General features: G+C 43.5%; 3 protein-coding genes across 6 annotated transcripts; 1 reads left to right on the top strand and 2 right to left on the bottom strand.

The window, feature by feature from the left end:
- Nucleotides 1-10: 10 nt before the first annotated feature.
- Nucleotides 11-3,854, bottom strand: fut11 (fucosyltransferase 11 (alpha (1,3) fucosyltransferase)). Of its 2 annotated transcripts, none has more exons than XM_010896662.3 (7): nt 3,779-3,854; nt 2,981-3,352; nt 2,550-2,724; nt 2,041-2,246; nt 1,748-1,894; nt 1,115-1,590; nt 11-618 (listed from the first exon to the last, which is right to left on the bottom strand). In XM_010896662.3, the coding sequence occupies exons 2-7, from the start codon at nt 3,350-3,352 to the stop codon at nt 465-467; spliced, it is 1,530 nt and encodes a 509-aa protein (XP_010894964.1). In that variant the 5' UTR covers nt 3,779-3,854; the 3' UTR covers nt 11-464. The 2 variants fall into 2 exon arrangements, with proteins under 2 accessions (XP_010894964.1, XP_010894972.1); XM_010896670.4 differs by lacking the exon at nt 3,779-3,854 and adding an exon at nt 3,647-3,769.
- A 219-nt stretch (nt 3,855-4,073) lies between these two features.
- rab9b (RAB9B, member RAS oncogene family) lies at nt 4,074-9,894 on the top strand. The gene is made up of 3 exons (XM_010896588.4): nt 4,074-4,171; nt 5,329-5,644; nt 5,890-9,894. Exons 2-3 carry the CDS (start codon nt 5,495-5,497, stop codon nt 6,349-6,351), a joined length of 612 nt encoding a protein of 203 aa, XP_010894890.1. The 5' UTR covers nt 4,074-4,171; nt 5,329-5,494; the 3' UTR covers nt 6,352-9,894.
- A 13-nt stretch (nt 9,895-9,907) lies between these two features.
- plp1a (proteolipid protein 1a) lies at nt 9,908-16,955 on the bottom strand. 3 transcript variants are annotated; one of them, XM_010896564.2, is made up of 8 exons: nt 16,726-16,955; nt 14,605-14,791; nt 14,148-14,304; nt 13,838-14,006; nt 13,470-13,543; nt 13,263-13,328; nt 12,814-12,857; nt 10,584-10,721 (listed from the first exon to the last, which is right to left on the bottom strand). In XM_010896564.2, the coding sequence occupies exons 1-8, from the start codon at nt 16,727-16,729 to the stop codon at nt 10,679-10,681; spliced, it is 744 nt and encodes a 247-aa protein (XP_010894866.1). In that variant the 5' UTR covers nt 16,730-16,955; the 3' UTR covers nt 10,584-10,678. The 3 variants fall into 3 exon arrangements, with proteins under 3 accessions (XP_010894837.1, XP_019901525.1, XP_010894866.1); XM_010896535.4 differs by lacking the exon at nt 12,814-12,857 and having other exon boundaries at nt 9,908-10,721; XM_020045966.3 differs by lacking the exons at nt 12,814-12,857; nt 16,726-16,955 and adding an exon at nt 16,124-16,507 and having other exon boundaries at nt 9,908-10,721.
- Nucleotides 16,956-19,157: the final 2,202 nt, after the last annotated feature.

The following is a 19,157-nucleotide window of genomic DNA, read 5'->3' as shown; positions in this document are numbered from 1 at the left end:
TATATTGTATAAAAAAAAGTAAATGATTGTGTATACAAGACTGATGAAAAGAGTAGTTTAGGGCAACAGGTTTCAGCCCCAAAGAACAAGATTAAATATATTGCACAGTTTTTCATTGAAGGTAGCAGAACAAAACATCAGACTTGAACATAATTTAGATTAGGCCCTTCAGTAACACAGATGCTACAGTATGAGGCCACCCAACCTCTGTAGTAAATGGCATTCAAATCTGTATGGTTTTGGTCTAAAAATTGCAGCAGATCCTGATAGTCTTTGCTGGTTTGCATTTCTCTAGCTTGCTGATACACTTTGGCCATTTCCCACTGGTTATGGGTTGCAAATCTCATTCTGTCCAAATAGTCTTGAATGGCTTTCTTTCCTTATTTGTGTTCTGTTCAAATATTCGTCACGAGGCACTTACGTAGCCACCTCTGATTTGGGATAGAGGTGCAGGTTGTGACCAATTATGCTTGTCCTCCCCTTGCCCTCCTCATGGCAATCTCCTGGATGTGATGCCAAAGCAGTGCTGGATCTGACTCGTTATGTTTGATGAGCGACTCCAATCCTTCAGCCTGGTCTAGGCTCTGCCAGTAGTCCTGGGGCCACATCTGGACCCAGCTGAATACACACACACACACACACACACACACACACACACACACAATACACACACACAGAAATAAATAGGGTTCACCAATAGAAATAAAGCGTATTTATAACTAATTAGCACAACAGACAAATCAGAAACATCAGAAGAATTCGTCATTATTGCTCACTGCAAATTGAAGTGTAAGCGATGTTATTTTAGATTAATAATATTAATATACATTTATTTATGAAGCCCTTTTTAAAATGTATTTATGAAGCCCTTTTTACATCAGCTGTCACAAAGTGCTTTTACAAAACACCCAGCTTGAAAGGAGCAAGCAACAACAGTGTTGATGCACAGTGGTTAGGAAAAACTCACTAAAAGGAGCTGAAACTTAGGAAGAGACCTAGAAAGGAACCAGGCTCCAAGGGGTGATGTTCTTTTATAGATGTTTGTCCTCTAAAAAGCCATACACTTCAGAGGCCTTTCTTATCACTACTGCATAGTAGCGTGCTAACTACCTACCTGTCATTGGTTGGTAAGTCCTGGATGTCTCCGAAACCTGGGCTGGGAAGAGGGCATCCCATGTGAGAATTATTGGCCATTTTAGGTTGAGGAGGCGGGCTCTTCCCAGGGGCTTTCTTATAGGCCCGTTCTGCTGCCAGTCTGGCGTTCTCCTGATCGCAGACATAGCACTCGAAGCCATTGAGGTAGTTGGGTTTGCTCATGTCGTTCACCCCCCACTCCCTGTTTTCCAGGGCATCCAGCAGGCCAACGTTGGTTACGTGGCCGGGGTTCTTAAACTCTAAATACTTGGCGTACTCCTCGTCGTCCTCATCCAGGGCTTTGAGGAACCTGGCCAGGTCCCGCGGTGACGGGAAGTCGTCTATGAGAATGATAGAGTGGTCGTTTGGCATCCAGTCAACCACAGAGGACGAGCCTCGGTAGACAGGCACACAGCCCTGGTGGAGCGGACGCCACAGCTTCTCTGTCATGTAATCCTGGAGGAAATCAAAACAGACCTCATTCCAAGTGTTTGGAAACAGACCTCATTCCAAGTGTTTGGAAACAGAGTGCAGCCATTTAAAAACAAACAGAAGAAACTCCACCGCTTTCCCTGTGTCTCCGGAAGACCCTTCCCCTACTCCCTGTCCTAACCTGACACAGGCCATTCTCAAGGGCCAAGTGGAACTTGTAGCGGGCTGTGAAGCTCATGAAGCTGGCTTCTTCCCCAGTGGCCGTGCTTGTGTCCTCCAGGTACTGGGGAAGGGGCTTGTTGTTCACACACTTCCCGTATGAATCCACCTGGGAGGGACAGAGGATGGAAGAGGGGGGGCAGGGGTCAGATTAGGAGGATGTGTGGGAGAGAGGTTAGGAATAGGTGAGTGGAATGAATTTCCTTTCAACATTCCTTCCTGTGGAATTCTCCAGGCTGGGAGGGGACACTGTACCTCTATGTAGTTCATGAGCTCCTGTACGTATCGGTCCCTGTCAGACGGGACATCGCAGTGTGACTGCATGTACATGATGGTGGCCAGGCCCTCTCTCCTCCAACGGTTCTTCTGCTCCAGAGACACTGCCACAGGCTGGACCAGGTAGCCCAGAGAGGGAAGCCACTGCAGGGTCAGCGGATAGTCTGAGCCCCTGCGGAAGGTGGCTATGGCCATAAAACGTTATGGTGGAAAATAACTTCAGATTCAAAGTGGCAGGGCAAATGTTGTCAAAGCAAATGCACAAAGGAGATGAAGGGCTTGTTTAGGCATGTGGCTATGAGATGAACCCATTCAAACAAAGCTTTGATGACAGTTTTCAATCCTTTGTCCAAGGTTGCGCCCTACATAACCTATTCCACACACAGAGCCCTATGTCCCTAGTCTAAATTAGTGCACTATATTGGAAATAAGGTGGACTCTTTTGTTCATGTACAACCGGTAAGAGTGAAAGCGTTGCCTCTCTGTACCTGTGTAGTTAAAAAGCCTGATGCCCGGGCCGTGGGACAGAACGTAGTTGTTCATCGGGGACTCCTCGTGAAACAGAGCCCAGGTCTGGTGAGCGGGGCGGGGAAGTGGAGCCTCGTACGCCCGGAAGTCAGTTCCATAGAAGATTATGGACGAGGTCCGTCTGTACAGCTGGACCTGTCAGAGAGCAAGAGGGTTAAAGGTCATTAATGTCCCTAAAGGATTCAATACAAACTTCAAATGTATGGGCATGACAAATATAAGACCTATCAAAAATAATACTGTATTATAAAAAAACATATAGATTACAGAGAGAAACACTGTCCTGGTAATAGATCTGACAGAGGGTTTCATTGGCGAAACATCTCCAAAACCGGGCTAGGATAAAAGACAGAACTGCTGAAACGACTGGGTGCCGACCAGAACCACGGACCTTCCTGTTGCGTGTGACCAGACAGGAGGACGTGTGACAGTTGATGCGTTCTGTATCTCCAGGGAAATGAGGGAAGAGTCCGGCACTCCACCACAACAGAATGGGTAGCTCCTTATTTCCACGGAAGTCACTATTGCCGGGGCCGCGGTAGGACGAGATAGAAGCAAACTCCATGTCGGCAAGGGCACTCTGCGGCTGGAAGGCACTCCGGTCTGCATCCACGGGGTCCTCCACATCCATGGGGTCCCCTGTGTTTAGAGGTTCCTGGGTCCAGGAACAAGGCAGGATGGACAGGAGACCAAGCAGTCCCAGAGACAGCCACACACAGCAGGGCACCAGCCTGCCCTGGCCCAGCTTCCCCACCACAGACATCTGAGAGGAGAGGATTATCAATCAGACATCATGCTTTTAATAAAAACCTAAACTCCCTGCCAGGTTACTTGGGAAAAGAAATACGGGAATAAGATGAATAGGACCTTGTCATAAATTGGGTCATTCCATACCAGGATCACTAGATAGCTAGTTGTACAGTGAAAAATACGGTAGTTATCTAGTTAGATCTAGTTAAATTCGAGAAATAATCAAAGCCATCTATCTTGCTTATGGAAGTACTTTAAGGAACATCAATACACATTTCGTGGTCATAATAGAAGCATGCATTTTCACCCGTTATCATTCGCTTCAAAAACACATGGATTTAGATTCTAATCAGTATTTTTCTGTCCTAGAAAACAGAACTACACTCAGTAACTGTTCATCTGAATGAAAAGAACAAATACGAGAAGGTAACGCACAAACCTGGACTCTTCCTCTGTAACGCGTCTTCGTCACCAAGTCAACTTTTTGCGAATACTACCATCTACAGGCCTGGGGTTGAAATCACACGGATAGCACTTATATTATTCTTCAGCGATAAAATATACCTCACCATGCAAATGTCGAATATTTGTCGAAATAAGGATTTTTTAATCTGTTTAAATATTCAGACTCCAGCAGATGCCTACTTTTAACAGTAAATAAATAAATGGAACAAGGATGTGCAGGTTCTTAAATTTTACGGGCTTTAAGACCAAGCGTTGTGACTAGAAATCACGGACAAGCGCACCTCCAGTTTGGGTCCAAGTTCACTGCACGACAAATCTCAGATGCAGACCTGGACAAGCAGCGACTTATATACCCGTACAAAATGAGGTAAGAAGAACGATTTTTCCCCACATTTAGTTATATTGGTGTACATTTAAACGAACAGATCTATTTATTTGTAACTAGTTTAATTGAATATTTCACATGTCAACATATCCTATCCCAGTGCAGTGGATAGTTGAACGTAACAGCTTTATAGCTAGCTAGCTTAGGCCAGAGAATCTTGTGCCATCATGGTCAGTTGGGTTTCAACTGACCATGACTGGTCAGTTGGGAACTGACTGGTCAGTTGGGTTTCATTTTGGTTATGTCAGCATCATCATCATCATCACTTGGTCGCAATTACATTTTCAAGGGGTAGCTTCTACTATTCTAGCAAGTGTATCCCATTACGTCGCCTTGTGTCTAACTACTACGAAATGCGAACACTTAAGATTTAATTCGGTAGAAGATTAAAATAAAAACGCATCAAAACAACAATACCGAAGGTTGAGGTTACACCTTTCGTAACAAACGGGTGCATATGTCTGGAATCGGCGCAGGCGCAGTGTTTTTGTCCTCATCTTCCTGACTCATCGTTGTTGTAATGAAAGTCTTTAAGTGGAGTACGTTGTTGGATCCCACCCCTGATCTCATATAAACCACTGTGGCATAATAAGAAACGGATGACATGAGCAGAATTATGTGTCCATAAAATCAAGAACCATCACTTGCATTCACGTATTTCTCCCATGTGATTTTGGACCGTCCTAGGCAGTTGTTTCAGGGTAGATCCCATTATATTTATGTACAGCAGAGGAAAGTTTACAATCAAGTAGTGCGTTTAACAATTTGCTGATCTCCAGTCCTACCAAACCCTGGGCTTGGTTTAAAGGAAGTCTCAGGGATATCACCTCTTCCACGTGTCCTAGTGGGACTAGTAAACACAAACACCATTAAGACTTTACACATGTAGCACATCTCAGACCCAAGCTCCACATAGTTATTGTTTTGTTGTTCAGTCTTGGTTCTTTAGTAACCATGCTATTATTCTCTAGATACTTTACTACTAAATTATCTCATGCTTCTCATGAACAACAAGCCAAAGCTTGGTAATACATGCAGTTTGTGATTTATGTTGATTATAGTGTACTTTGGGCCGATTCTACACATCTGACCAAGGTTTTACTTAAATTTTTTGTATTTTCTCTACTCCTCCTACATAGGTTGCATGACCCTGCTAACCAATTGGCCTAGTGTGGAGGAGGCTGGGTCTTAGGGCTCAATAACCCAGCCAGGTTTCTTGACTCCAGGCTAGCCAGCAGATAAAGGGACCCCGGCCCTGGAACAGCCTGTCGAGCTGCGGTGCCTAGAGACGGAGGGAGGGTCGTGATGAGCGGGAAGAGCCTACTGTTGAAGGTGATCCTGCTAGGGGACGGTGGCGTGGGCAAGTCTTCCTTAATGAACCGCTACGTCACCGACCGATTCGACTCCCAGTCCTTCCACACCATCGGGGTCGAATTCCTCAACAGAGATCTGGAGGTCAGGTTTGCTAAAACTTGCCCAACTGTCTCACGCTTGTCTTTGATACAGAGTACACATGGATTTTCTTCCTAGGACACTTTTCAAATATCCGCACTTTTAAAATATGCTTTACTTGTAATTATGTGGTTGTATTGCCTGTCTTTGTTTATCCAGGTAGGTCATTGAGGACATCGGCTTTTACTATAATGGACTGCCTGCATTGATTCCTAGTGTAAATAACAGAATTCAATATCATTCTAAAGGTCGACGGGCGCCTGGTGACCCTTCAGATCTGGGACACGGCTGGCCAGGAGCGCTTCAAGTCTTTGAGGACACCGTTTTACCGCGGCGCCGACTGCTGCCTGCTCACATTCGCCGTGGATGACCTGCGCAGCTTCCAGAACCTGGCCGCCTGGAAGAAGGAGTTCATGTTTTACTCCGACGTACGTGACCCGGAGAGGTTCCCCTTTGTGGTTCTGGGCAACAAGGTGGACAAGCAGGAGGGGAGGGAGGTAGGCTCGGATGAGGCCAGGGCCTGGTGTGAGGAGAACGGGTGTTTCCCTTACTTCGAGACCAGCGCCAAGGACGATATGAACGTCGGAGCAGCGTTCGAGGCGGCGGTACGTGAGGTCCTGGCTGCCGAGGATCACACTGACCACGCCTTGTTGAGTAGCACCATTGATCTCCACGGCAACCGGAAAGTCCCTCGCTCTTCTTGCTGTTGATTGGTTAAAGGGATCGTCAGAACCGGCTGCTCTCTGCGTTCTCTCTGTCTGACCTGCAGTCCGTTGAGAGCTAGAGCATTGTTCTGCTCTCCACTAAAGCCTGTGGTACCCTACGTGAAGCGGAGAGGAGCTACGGAGATTGACTGGCTTCGGGGTCAACAGGGCTCATCAGAAGAGAACAGTGTTACTGGTACATCTGATTGTTTATAAGTGCCTGCTAGTCGGTACTGATACAAAGTGTTGGCACTGGTACTGGTTTGAAGAGTATTGGCGCTGGTACTGATTTGACAAGTGTTGGATTAGCAATGCATTTGATTTAAAAAATAATCGGTGAGATACAATGTTAGGTCTGTCTGTTTGTCCGGGTCTGTCTGCTTTAAGAATTGTAGCACAACTGCTCGCTCATCCGTGATATTGCAGCTTAATGTACTGCAGCGCCGTGCAGTGTTTTTTTACCCCATACAGAACTGGAATGTGAACGTGTACTTCCTGTTCCCCTCTCCATGAGCACAGGCTGCTTACAGCTCAGCACCATGTCATTCATCACTGTCTGTTTGTGGTATTTTCCCCAGACTGTTGCTCAATCACGCTGTCTGAGCGTGAGTGATTTGGCGCTGTATGATAGACTGACAGATTGACATGGCCTCTAAGCCAAGCTTTCATTCATTCACCTTTTCTTATTTAATAAGTGATTACATCAAACTCTCTCACCAAAACACATTTCACTATCCTTTTGGGGAATAATTAATTCTCATAAAAAAATCCTATTTTCTTTAACCCATTTGTAATTGTTAGGTTAAATGTAACCCCAAACCCATAAAATAGCCTTTTATGTTCATGGAGACCAATGAAATGTCAACTTTTCTCACCGGGAAAGTAAAACATACATTTACTGTTTACAGCACAAAAAGGGAATTTGATTTTGCTTCATTATTTCGAAAGGGAATGATTTCAGGTCAGGTCATAAGTTAACACTAGGTACATGTTCTTATATTGTACATTTTTCAGAGTATTAACACACAACCTTACGATAAAGTATTATCTTCAAATATTTTGCATTTACTTATGTTTGAACCTGGGAAGTGTTAGGTGTATGTGTGAAAGTTATTGGAGGACACCTTTATTTTCAATCTGTCCTTACTGTAAATATCTTTGTAAGATCCCCTGATATTTGGGAGTAGGCCTGTCTCTCTAGAAATGTTTAATGTCAAAGGGATCATGTTTGTTGACAATGGACATCATTCTCCATAGAAGTAACAGCTTTTTCCTTTGGCATATGGTCCAATGTTCTTTTCAGAGATTGATTCATGAGTGTGGATTTTCTACTGTGTCATGTATGTTTGAGTTGGTGTGTCTCTAAACCCTACTGCCTTGCTTGTCTACCGCATGGGTCTAGCTATATTACACTGGCAGTTCTGGAACATTCTAGGTTCTAGACTGATCATTGGAAGTTCTTTGACCTTATAGAATCTAGAGCATTGGTACTTGGTATCTAGATTATTCCGGTACTAGAACATTACAGATACAACACAAGAACATTCCAGTTAAGTTTTAAAATTCTTTTTTTTTTTAATGTGAAACATCCTGAGCACAAATAATTGTACAGATCTTGCAAGTGAGAAATATCCTAAAGTTATGGGTATGTTTAGGTACTTAGTGTTATTTCATGTTGATGTTTATTTAGTCTGAACTGCCCTCGCTAGGTCTTAAAGATTTAGCAACATTTTCCTAAAAATCTTAAATGTTTGGGTACTTATTGTTTTTTTTGTGGTTCACCTTTTTTCCTGTTCCCACACTGCTCTTACTGGATTTGAAAGATCAGTTTGTGATGAGCTAAAGATATTTATGATGTTACACAATATGTCTGGTGTGAATCTGCAGATTACACCACCGTTGTCTGTCTGTTTTCAGTACGTCATGGTACTCTTGCTCTTATTTATCCTTTTTTGAACCAGGAGGTCTCAATTTTCTAGTCTTTTATCAAGTGAGCCCTGGCTATGACTAAACAACCAGTGTTTGATTACCATGATCAATCGCTGTAATATTTTGCATGCATGCAGCATGTGAGATTCATTATGATTTCTTTATATTTACAGTTACTGTATGTTACGTGACCCTATAGCGTGGTAATAATGTGCCTCTTGATTCAATGGAATGAACACTGCCTGGTACGGCAGAGGGGTCCACTGTGAAAGACATCAGCTGTTCAATGCAATTTAAACACAGTTACGTTCCATGTCATGGTACGCCGCCATGGAAAACCATGGATCATCAAAAGTTTAACTGTAAATTTAGTCAGTGCATGTTATTTAGCAAAACAGTATTTTCCAGATCATGGTACGTAACAAATTAACTGTGAATAACTTGTTTGTGTTTTTTATTATTTTATTTTACAGAAAAACATGGATGACATTTTAAATCAGGGGTTTTCAAAACATGTTTCAAGATATGTTTGGGCATGTTCTGCCTTATTGGACAGCTAAGCAGTGAAATAGAGAGGGAGATTTTGATGAAAGAGCAGACTAGAACCCAAGCCACAGCAGTACATGGGCACCGGAGTCAGCCACTCAGACAATGCACAATGCACTGGCATTTGTATTGGATAATTCTTTTGCCAGATTTGATTTCACAAGTTTTCTGTGGAAAAATCTTCCCCTCATCAATCCAAGGAGTATTTTTTTCCTCATCATTTTAAGCTAGCTTTAGAGCTTGCCTTTTTCAGCCAGTCCACCTACAGTAATCAGGTCCTCGTTACTGACAGTCATGTAGGGTATGTGCTCTTGGACCACATCACCCAGAGGGTCCAGGTCTAATTATGTCCAGGTGAACCCTAACCAAAACCTATGACCCTGAAAGGCTGTTGCTGCCCCAGCTCAGGTAGCATATCAACGTGGTGTTAGCTTTACAAATGCTACATTTGGTCTGAACAGCCATTGCTGTGTTGCCAGTGGTTGCTCACAAAATGTATGCTGATGTTAGAAACTTGATTGACAACTGTTTCTTGCTCAGGGGCCCATAATATTTGGGTATTCCTGACATTAAAACTTTTGAAAACCCCTGTTTAAGTGACATCACATTTTACTACTACATAAGGTATATTCCTGAGTCCAAGTCTGTCGTGCAGCTCATAGTCCAGTCTTGTCTCATTGTTACTGTTCATTACCTTATTTTGAAAATATAAAATCAGTCTAAGTTTTCCGTCCAGCTTGCCACAGTCCACAATAACATGTAAACTAATGTATTCTGCAAAGGCCACTCATTCCTGAAATTACACTGTAAAATAATTGAAATAATAATAATAATAATAATGTACGAACAGGACTGAAATGGTCACAGACTAAGTCTAGTCCTGGAATAAGAAAAATAAAACTCAGTGGAGGTTTTCCACTTCAGTATAATTTTTACTCCAAATCTAGTCTAAATCTGTGTCCCTGCCACTGGCTCATAGGGAGCCATTGTGAAAGCAGTCAGTGTGGTACTGCAGGTGTGAAAATAATTATAGTGTAGAACAACGAATAAAGGAAACATGCAAAATGCCTAATACAGGATGTGTGTCGTGTGTGCTACTTTCAGTCAGTATTTTGGTTTTTGTGTACATGCATGAATAGCACATTTATTTTTAGCATTTCACCATGACATGTATATGACAGCAGTCGGCAGACATCTGTTACACAAATAATGAATGGAGTGGATTTGGTCAAAGTAAAACAGTTCATTTGAAATGGTGACATTTCATACTATGAAAAAATAATAATAATCAAGGCCAAATATGTTTTTTTGGCAAACATTTCTAGTGTACAACTAAATAAATCATTACCGATCAAGCTCGAAATAGGAATTTAAGCATGAACGCAAGTCACGTAGGTTGAAAGTATTACTTGAACCCTTTCTGGTTCTTTATAGATACACAATCTATATTTTAACATGAAACAAATGTAATTAATCTGGCCTGATCATCTATTAAGCAGCTAAATTGCTTCAAAACAAACTAAATCTTAGCTAAGCGCCAAAGCCGCAGATCTATTCTGCAGGAAGCTCCATTTATTTTCATTAAACCAAAGCACTCATAGTGTTCAGCTGACAAAATGAAGGATGTGGGCTTGGGGAAAATAATGATGAAGAGCAAATGAGAATTGTTCAACTTAACAGAGGTCCCTTTCTGACCCAGATCACCTGCTTATTGGAAATCATTCAGTGGGTAGACTATCTGACAGGATTTGGGGCGGGTAAGGTGACGGGGGTACTCCCCCTCCTTCTCTATCCTTTTGGAGTCTCCCGTACAGATTGTAGATCTTCCTCTCCTCTGTCTCCACTCTCCTGCCTTCCTTCAGGTACATCCGTCGGACAGCCAGGTATAGGGAGCAGTGTGTCTGTATGGGGAATGTAGGGCAGAGGAAGAGAACGCACAACACTAATCTCCCATCACTAAACGATCAGTATGTCAATGAAGCAGCAGCTAGCGACCTAAGTCTAATGTTGGACAGTGGTCACAAAATGGTCACAAAAGCATCAAGATCTTGAAAGAGGCCATCTTTTATTACCAAACCAATATAGCATATAAAATCCCCCACAAAGAAACAAACAGCCAGCCATCAGTTTACAAAACCAACCTGTGCTGTTGGATAAGTCTTCCACTCAATTGGATAACCTATACTCACAGTATGTTGCAAAGTATTTTGTTAGTTAGAAACCAGTGTAAGTTGTCAAGATTAGTATATCAATCTACAGTAAGGGTTGTTATACAATAACTACTAATATTGTCTAGTCTGTTAGAGGCAAACTGCATTGTTTGCTTTTATAACAGAACCTTATCCCTTGCAAGCAATACCACATACCACCAGAAGGGAGAGCATTATCATCAATCAATGTAGTACCAAAGAATCAAGCATTTTCCAAGATTATTTCAACTTCTAAATTACAAATAAAATAAAAATAAAAGGTAAGCACCTGAAGCAACTTTAAAATCATACTTAAAAAACAAACTGAACAATCATTTCACTTTCTGTTCAAACCCTACCGGGCAACATTACGCACCCAGCTCAGCTGTCCCTAGGCTCAAGGAAATCCTCTCAGTCAAACAAACGTTAACCCCTTTCTTTCCGAAGCTCATCACAGGATCCTGCACTTCCAGCTGAGGGGGTGTCGTGCTGCAGTGTGCCTGTCACAGAAGGTTTGTATTCAGGCCATTGAGAGACGTTTTCAGCCTTTGTCACGAGGACTGTCTCCCTCTGACATGGGATCTGACCCTTACCAAAGACCGTGGTCCCTATAGTAACAAAGGAACCCTGCCACACACCCCCCTCCCCTTCGTCAACCGGCGGCCAGGGCAGGTGGAACCCAGTAACCCAATCTGATTGGTTCGTTTTCTAAGACGTTCTAAGCTGGGCGGCCTTCATTGTTGAGGCCTTTCTGCTGCCCGTGAGAAAAGGCACCGAGGTCAGAGAGGAACCGCAAACACATGCTCGTCTGGCTCCACAGCAACCAGATGTTCGGGACTGCTTTTAATATATTCTTATACCACAGCATAGACTAGTCTTCCCTGACCACACCAGTCAGTGAGACATAATAGAAGATGTTTGGAAATTAAGGGTTATTTGTTATGTTGGTTAGGTTTTACACTAATCTTGATTTAAGTGAACAAATGCGTGCAGTAAACAGCCAGTCCACTAACCTGACTATATGAGTAACCCCCCCGTTTCTCTCCCCAATTTCTTGATGTCTAATTCCACACCAAGGCGCTGCTTCATTACAGCAACTCCACACGGACTCAGGACAATTGATGTTGAGATACACGCCCTACAAAGCACATACAATGCCATTCTGATTCTTATCATGTTTGCTCGCTTAACCAGGAAGTCTAAACCGAAATCCATATGTGCCAGAAAGAATGCATTCAAGCCTTGAACCTCGATTTAGCTCACAGGCACCGAAGCTCCCACAAGGAGCCACTAGAGCGCAATGAGGGAGGCAAATACATTAGATCACTAACCCCAACAAACCTGGACGATGCTGGCTGATTGCACCGCCCTCCGCGGAAACACTTGGGGGAATCTCAATCTTTACAAACATATGGCAACACCCAACAAAAAATACACACAGGAGAACAAAGAGTTCGGAAAACATCCAACTTTTGGGAGACAGCTTAAGTGTCAGCCAAACATAACATGAGAAGAACAGCAACAAAGCAGCAGATTTTGTAAAGAAGAAAAAGAAAAACATAGAAGGTAGAATCCCATAGTATCTGAACAAAACGTCCACAGAAAAATCCAGTGTTATAAAGATACAGTACAGAGACAATGTGCTGGGTCTTCAATGGAAAATGGACAGAGTAGGAATCAATCACTTAAGTTTATAGAATCAACTCAGCGGTGTTGAAGTTAGGTGGAGAGCTGTGAGGGAGTCATCTGGTGAGGACAGTGGAGGGTCTAACACCGCGTGCCAATACCCTTTCTCCCCAGGTACCTCAGCACTGCAAAGTTATAGGTGGTGGACACAATGTAGGTGAGCTAGAGAGAGAGACAGAGAGTGAGAGAGATGGAGAGCACAGAGAAATAAGAAACAGAAGACAAAGTTTCTCTTAATCATATACAGCCATTTCTGTGCCACATACACATCATCCACATTATAGTTGAAGGAAGTGTCACTGTGTAGGTAACTGGACAAAGTTCCCGAGTAGGAAAAGTAGCAGAGGTTCATGTATTATTCTGATGCGTCAATCAGCTGACAGGAACAGAGTAGCAACAGTGGGCCTCCGAGCTGACAAAGGCCAGACATTCTGACATTCCAGTACACCTACACTGACTGCGTCACATGGGAAACAACTGCAGAGTCATAGCCCAACTGGCCACAGTTTGAGGGGTCTCTCTCTAACTGGCCACTGTCTTCCTCTGTTCTGTGTGTGTGTCACTCACCAGAGCCAAGAGTGTGATGCCAGCACCAGCGAACGCGGCAATGTACAGCTCATAGGTCAGATGGAACTAGAACAGACAAATCAGTCAGAGATCACAGAACATTCTAGAGATATGTCAAAGGTGCTGACATTCTAGACTCAAGAGGAGCTTTGTTTCTTTTGTGTATGCCAAGTCCACTAAATTAGATTTGACATCAGTATGACTGACCTCTCTGGTTTTGCAGACATTGGACAGGGTAATTCCACAAGCTTTGCCTGGCACTGCGTTCCACGGTAGAAGCCCTGAAAGAGAAGCGATACGAGTCATTTTCATATTAATGAACACATGCATTTTCCTCTAGCCGGGACAGAGTAATTCGTCCATAGTGCAGATCTGATTAATTTTGTCCACCAGCCGCAAGCACCGGCAATTCCAGTCTGGGGATGGGGGTTTGGATTTGATTGGACTGAATGCTCTGAGACAAGATAAATGGATGGGACGTAATGGGAACTACAGTGAGATGATGTTTCCATAATGAATTAACAGAATTAATCCTATAGAAACATATTAGGTGAGATTTTTGGTCCTGTTCTTACCATACTGCCTAGCATCAATACATAGCTGGTTGATGCTAGCAGGGGTCTCGGTGAGGAGTGTAATGGTCTGACAGGTGGCATCCATGTTGTAGAAGAAGTAGACAGGCAGGGCAGACAAGGCAAACACCAACAGCCACACGACCGCCAGAAGGTAGGTTATCAGAATGAACTGCGGGGCCAAGAAGGTACGTTATCAAAACAAGCCGCGGGAATCAACCTCAACCTCCGACATCACACGACGACGGCGATGACCGTTACCGCTACCCATCGTGCTCATTGGTCAGCGCCACGTCCTCCACCCCCTCCTCACCGTGCTACTGAGGCAGCGTCCACACATGGTGCTCCGGAACTCTCCGAAGGTCTGCTTGGTGGCGCTCGTTGTGTAGAAGCCCTCAGCCAGCAGCACGATGCAGTAGAGGAAAAAGAAGGAGGCCAGGCCATAGATAATGTACTGAAAGTACTGAATGCTACATAGGAAGATGACAATGAGGAAAAGGAGGTGGAGCAGGGTAGGGAGTAGGAGGAGGGACAGATACATCAATCAGTTCAATATACAGGAAGCTGGAATGACATTTAGATTAAGACACCATACTTTTACAGTCAAAATATAAACCACAGCCATATCCTGGACATTCAATGTCAGCTCTAACAAGGCATTCTAGGTTTCGGCAACCCTTTTCCCTGATCAGTTGCCAGTGTTACATTGATAGATGTGTCTGGGGGCCGGTACCCGTTTGGGGTTTAGCAATAACCTTCCAACCACTCACAGGTAAGCAAGTGTAATGTAGTCCTGGAGGTTGCGGGCGAAGTAAGTCTCGATGAGTCTCTCCGTCTCTGTGAGGGCCTGGTGGCCACAGCCACAGAACAGAGCTATCCCCGAGAAACACAGGAGTGTGGCCACCAGGGAGATGTAGGGCACTCCTCCCAGGCACTTCATACAGCAGTCATAACATCCTATGACAGAACATAACATGACATGACATAAGGGTTGCACAGACTTTGGTACTGTTAGGGTAACCATTTCCCTCATTGAAACCAGCCTTTTCTGCCTCTCGAAAAATGTGTTGTAATCATGTTTTCCTACTATCATTGATATTGCTGACGAGTCTCTCTGAGGAAAAAATATACTTTCCTACGACAGACTTCCAGATTGTCTACCTGGAAGTCTCTAGACAAGAGGTTGCTGTGACAAAAAAAAAAGCCAGACAGGAAGATGAATGCCAGGCAATCATAACAACATGTAGGAGATGGGAGGGATGACAACACCATGGAGGTGATGACAAACCGACTGCTTGACTGGGACCACGTGGATGAACAAGCGCCGTACAGGTCGGGCTACGACCGCCACCCTAGCCGGCGGTGCTTCCCGTCTCACCGTGACCTTGGTGACATTCCTCTGTTCAGGCCGGCTTGTCTGTTCTCTCCCCCCCCCCCCCCATGTGCTGTTTGAATGGGCACGGGCAGAATGGAGATCTGCCTATGTTAACCAAGCTCCATTCAATACACAGACACCCTCACACACACCATGGGAGTGTGAGAAAAGATGGAGGACAGAGAGCCAGAGGAGGAAAGATGCAGCTTTTGTGACTGCAGAGACAATGTTCTTTGTCCCGGTTCAGTGTGGGGAGACAAGGGCCACCAATGTCAAGCAAACAATAGTCAGAGCCACCTCCAGAGTAAGCATGCACGCGCACACATGCGCTTACTTGGCTATTTAAATGGGGACACCAAAGTTGACCGTCCTTAAAAACATTTATTCATCCTAACTTTAAGCCTTACCACAACCCCCACCTTAAACTCAATAACCTAACATTTATGTCTAAATATAACCAAGCCCTTAATTCCTAACCGGTAATGCCTAACCCTAATTCTAACCCGACCCCCAATTCTAACGTTTGCCCTAAACCTAACCCAAAAGCCGTTAGTCAAATGCTTTCTGTTTCTAACCGAACAATAATAAAGTTAGGTTAGAAACACACATTCACAGACACACACAAACATTCTCTGGAGCCTAGAGGAGGCGGTGGTCTATGCTAGCCAAAGGGATATCCTAACTGGTGGTGGATTATGGGCATCGCTTTGGCACACATGCACGCACTGGTACCATTACAGTTGGCAGGAGAGGGCAGAACTGCAACTCCATTCTGTCTGTGTTTGTTTTTTATGGCACCCTTCCAGGTTGCATAATACCCACTGTAAAAAATAATCAGTTTTCAACCAATTAAAAGTTTATAAATGGAAGTACACTGACTACCTGCCACCACCAGTACATGATCAACCATTTACCTTCCAAGTTTCAGCACTAAATGCTCCAGCACTTTTGTTATTTTCACAATGGTCCACATCTCAGTACACACGAAACGGAAATTGTCTTGTCAGCTATTAGCAGGTGCAGGGTCTTTGTAATTTAAACAGTTTCAGTTGCCTCTCTGGCTGCCCAAAAAGTTTCCCCCATCCCTTCAAAACTACGGTGAGGAACTACCATAACAGCAGAAAATGAACTTTGCATCACAGCCCAGCGAGCACGCAAAAGTCCAATTACTTAAAGATTTTGCACAGCGGCCTGTAATTCACTTACTACTTTCCTCGTATCAAAAAGTACATTTTAAAGACGTTAGGTTGCTGAAAATGTGGAGAAATTGCCAGTCAAAGCAAATGCGACAAGACACTTGGAATATAGCCTGTGCCACTCAAATAAATCCGCATCACAGAGCATCGTGGGTGAGGCATCTAGTAAGTTGTATTCACTTCTTATGTCAGTTATATTGACCAGTATAACTTATATTTTATATATAAAAATATAATAATAAGAAATAGTTTCAGTTAGTTGCTTATAAATTGCATATTAAAGGTAGGGTCACCATGAAAAAAAATCTAGTTGTACTTACCCATGTTGTCTCTGGTCGTATGTGCGTTTGACACCGGAGTTCTACTTTTCACCGCAGCTGCTCCGAAATTACACGCGACTTGTCCTGAACCCCCGTATATCAATCTCAACTAGCTCTCTGTTTCTCTCCAACAATGAACAGACCAACTGATGGCTGAAAGTCGAATCTTAAAGAAACAATGTCGCTTTTCAATAAGACACAGGCCCCCACTGGAACGCCCTGGGTTCAAGGCGGAGGATAATGAAGGAGGTCAAGGTCTCGCGCTGGCAGAAAGTTACTTAAGTTCATTGTTGGTAAGCAGTACCACGTGCATTTGCATATCATTGCCATCGCCCCCCCGACGTCCTGCCAGAAAATGTCTTGTTTTTGCTTTAGTGCGTAGACATTTTAACTGTCAAACTATCACAGGCCTATAGAACACGTGTGGGTGTAGGATAGCTAGGTCTGTTTTTTAAGTGTATAATATACAAAAATATGTAATTGTGTGTATCTACAGGCATTGCCCAGTTTTCATGGTTTCAGCCTATAAAAGCGTAATCTGTTAAACTGTCGTGATTGGGCCTCTTCTAGGGCGTCCTATTTGATTGCTGGAGTGAACAGACTGCTGATAGAACATAACTCATATAGCCCTTGAGTCTAGTGTCTTACAGTTGGTCGATTGGGTCCCCAATGTGTATACATATTGACATGTTTTGTAATTTCGAATTTGCTCAAAATATTTGCAGATTACCTATTTATTACACAAATATTTTTGGACTGAAAGTGATGTGATACAAGGCTACGTTTGGTGGTCAGTGTGGTAGGTACACCCATGTAGTAGTGGAGCGTACCCCTTTGCCTCTAGAACAGTATTCAGAGCAAGGATTTTTCAAGGTCCCCGGAATGTTCCACAGGAATTTTTATCCATGCGGACACCATGGGATCAAGCTGTTTCTGTGGATTAGCCTCTAGGTCTATTACATTTATAAAGGATATTCCAAAATTTTTTGCATAACATTTGCTTTCTATCATAATTCTTTTTAAAAGTTTGTTTGCCTTATTATACATTTTCCAGCAGCATTGTATACTTAAGTTTATCCTTGTAGATCTGCTTCTGGGCATCCAAAGAAAAACCAAAACCACTTATGTATTAAAAAATAAAAAACATATATCACATTTGTATGAGCTTTCAGACCTTTTGCTATGACACATGGACACAGGTCATGCCCCGTGTTCCCATTGATCATGGTTGAGATGTTTCTACAACTTGGTTAGAGTTCACATGTGGTTCATTTTATTGATAAGACATGATTTGGAAAGGCACACACCTGACTATATACGATCCCACAGTTGACTGAGCATGTCAGAGGAAATACCAAACCATGAGGAGTTGCACGTAGAGCTCTGAGGCGGTATTGTGTCAGTGCACAGATCTGGTGAAGGCTACCAAAAGAATTCTGCTGCATTGAAGGATCCCAAGAACCCAGTGGCCTACCTCATTTTTAAATGGAAGTAGTTTGGTATCAGCAACAGTCTCCCTAGAGCTGGCTGTCTGTCCAACTTGACCAATCAGGGCAGAAGAGCCTTGAACAGGGAGGTGACCAATAGCCTGATAGGAACTCTGGAGCTCTGTCAGAGTGATTATGTGGAGACGGGAGAACCTTCCAGAAGGACAACCATCTCTGCAGCACTCCTTTATAGTAGTGTCCAGACGGAAAGCCACTCTTCAGTGAATGGCGATTCTTTTATTCAAAATATACATTTGGACAGGGGAAAATAGTGTAACTGAAAGGGACTTTTGTGGTATTTAATGTTTTAATGTAATAAATAATTAGATCACTGAATATTTATCCCTGATCTACAATGAGACACAGATTTTGGAAGCTAAAACATCTGGCATCTGACTATTGCCATTTCCATGCACCATATCTGGCTTTAAGATCACAGAAAACATCTGCACTTGTGTCCTATCATTGAATCACAATCTCACTGCTGCGTGATCATTTCTGTTCTGATACAGCACCTAATAGAATTTACCACAAGGCAACATATCGATGCAGCCAGTGTGCACAAGGCCGCTTGGTAGTCCAGGTGAAATGGCAAAAGGGGTGCATCCCCAGGGTATGAATGAACAGTGCAGAATTAACTCATGTATCATAGCCACCAGGTGGCAGCATTTCAAATGATTTCCTCTGTTCTTCCATGTGTATGCACGGAATTGGTATTGCATCACTTCTAACTTGAAAGGTTACCAAATAAAACACCTCTATTCATAATGGTGTGATCATTTCTATTAGGACTAACTAGTAAATCCGCTAAGCACCAGAGAGAACAGATTCTCTTCCCAGCAATAGGCTACAGCGCGATGACTCACAGCAGAGGGTTTTCAAAGGCAGATATACGTTCACCTTCCGGTGAACTGCGGATTCCCTTCGAGGCTACTGTGAGGCTTC

This window comes from Esox lucius, chromosome 4 (genome assembly GCF_011004845.1).
Source record: "Esox lucius isolate fEsoLuc1 chromosome 4, fEsoLuc1.pri, whole genome shotgun sequence".
Lineage (NCBI taxonomy): Eukaryota > Metazoa > Chordata > Actinopteri > Esociformes > Esocidae > Esox > Esox lucius.
The sequence above is the reverse complement of the archived record's forward strand: the minus strand, read 5'-3'. Positions and strand labels throughout refer to the sequence as shown.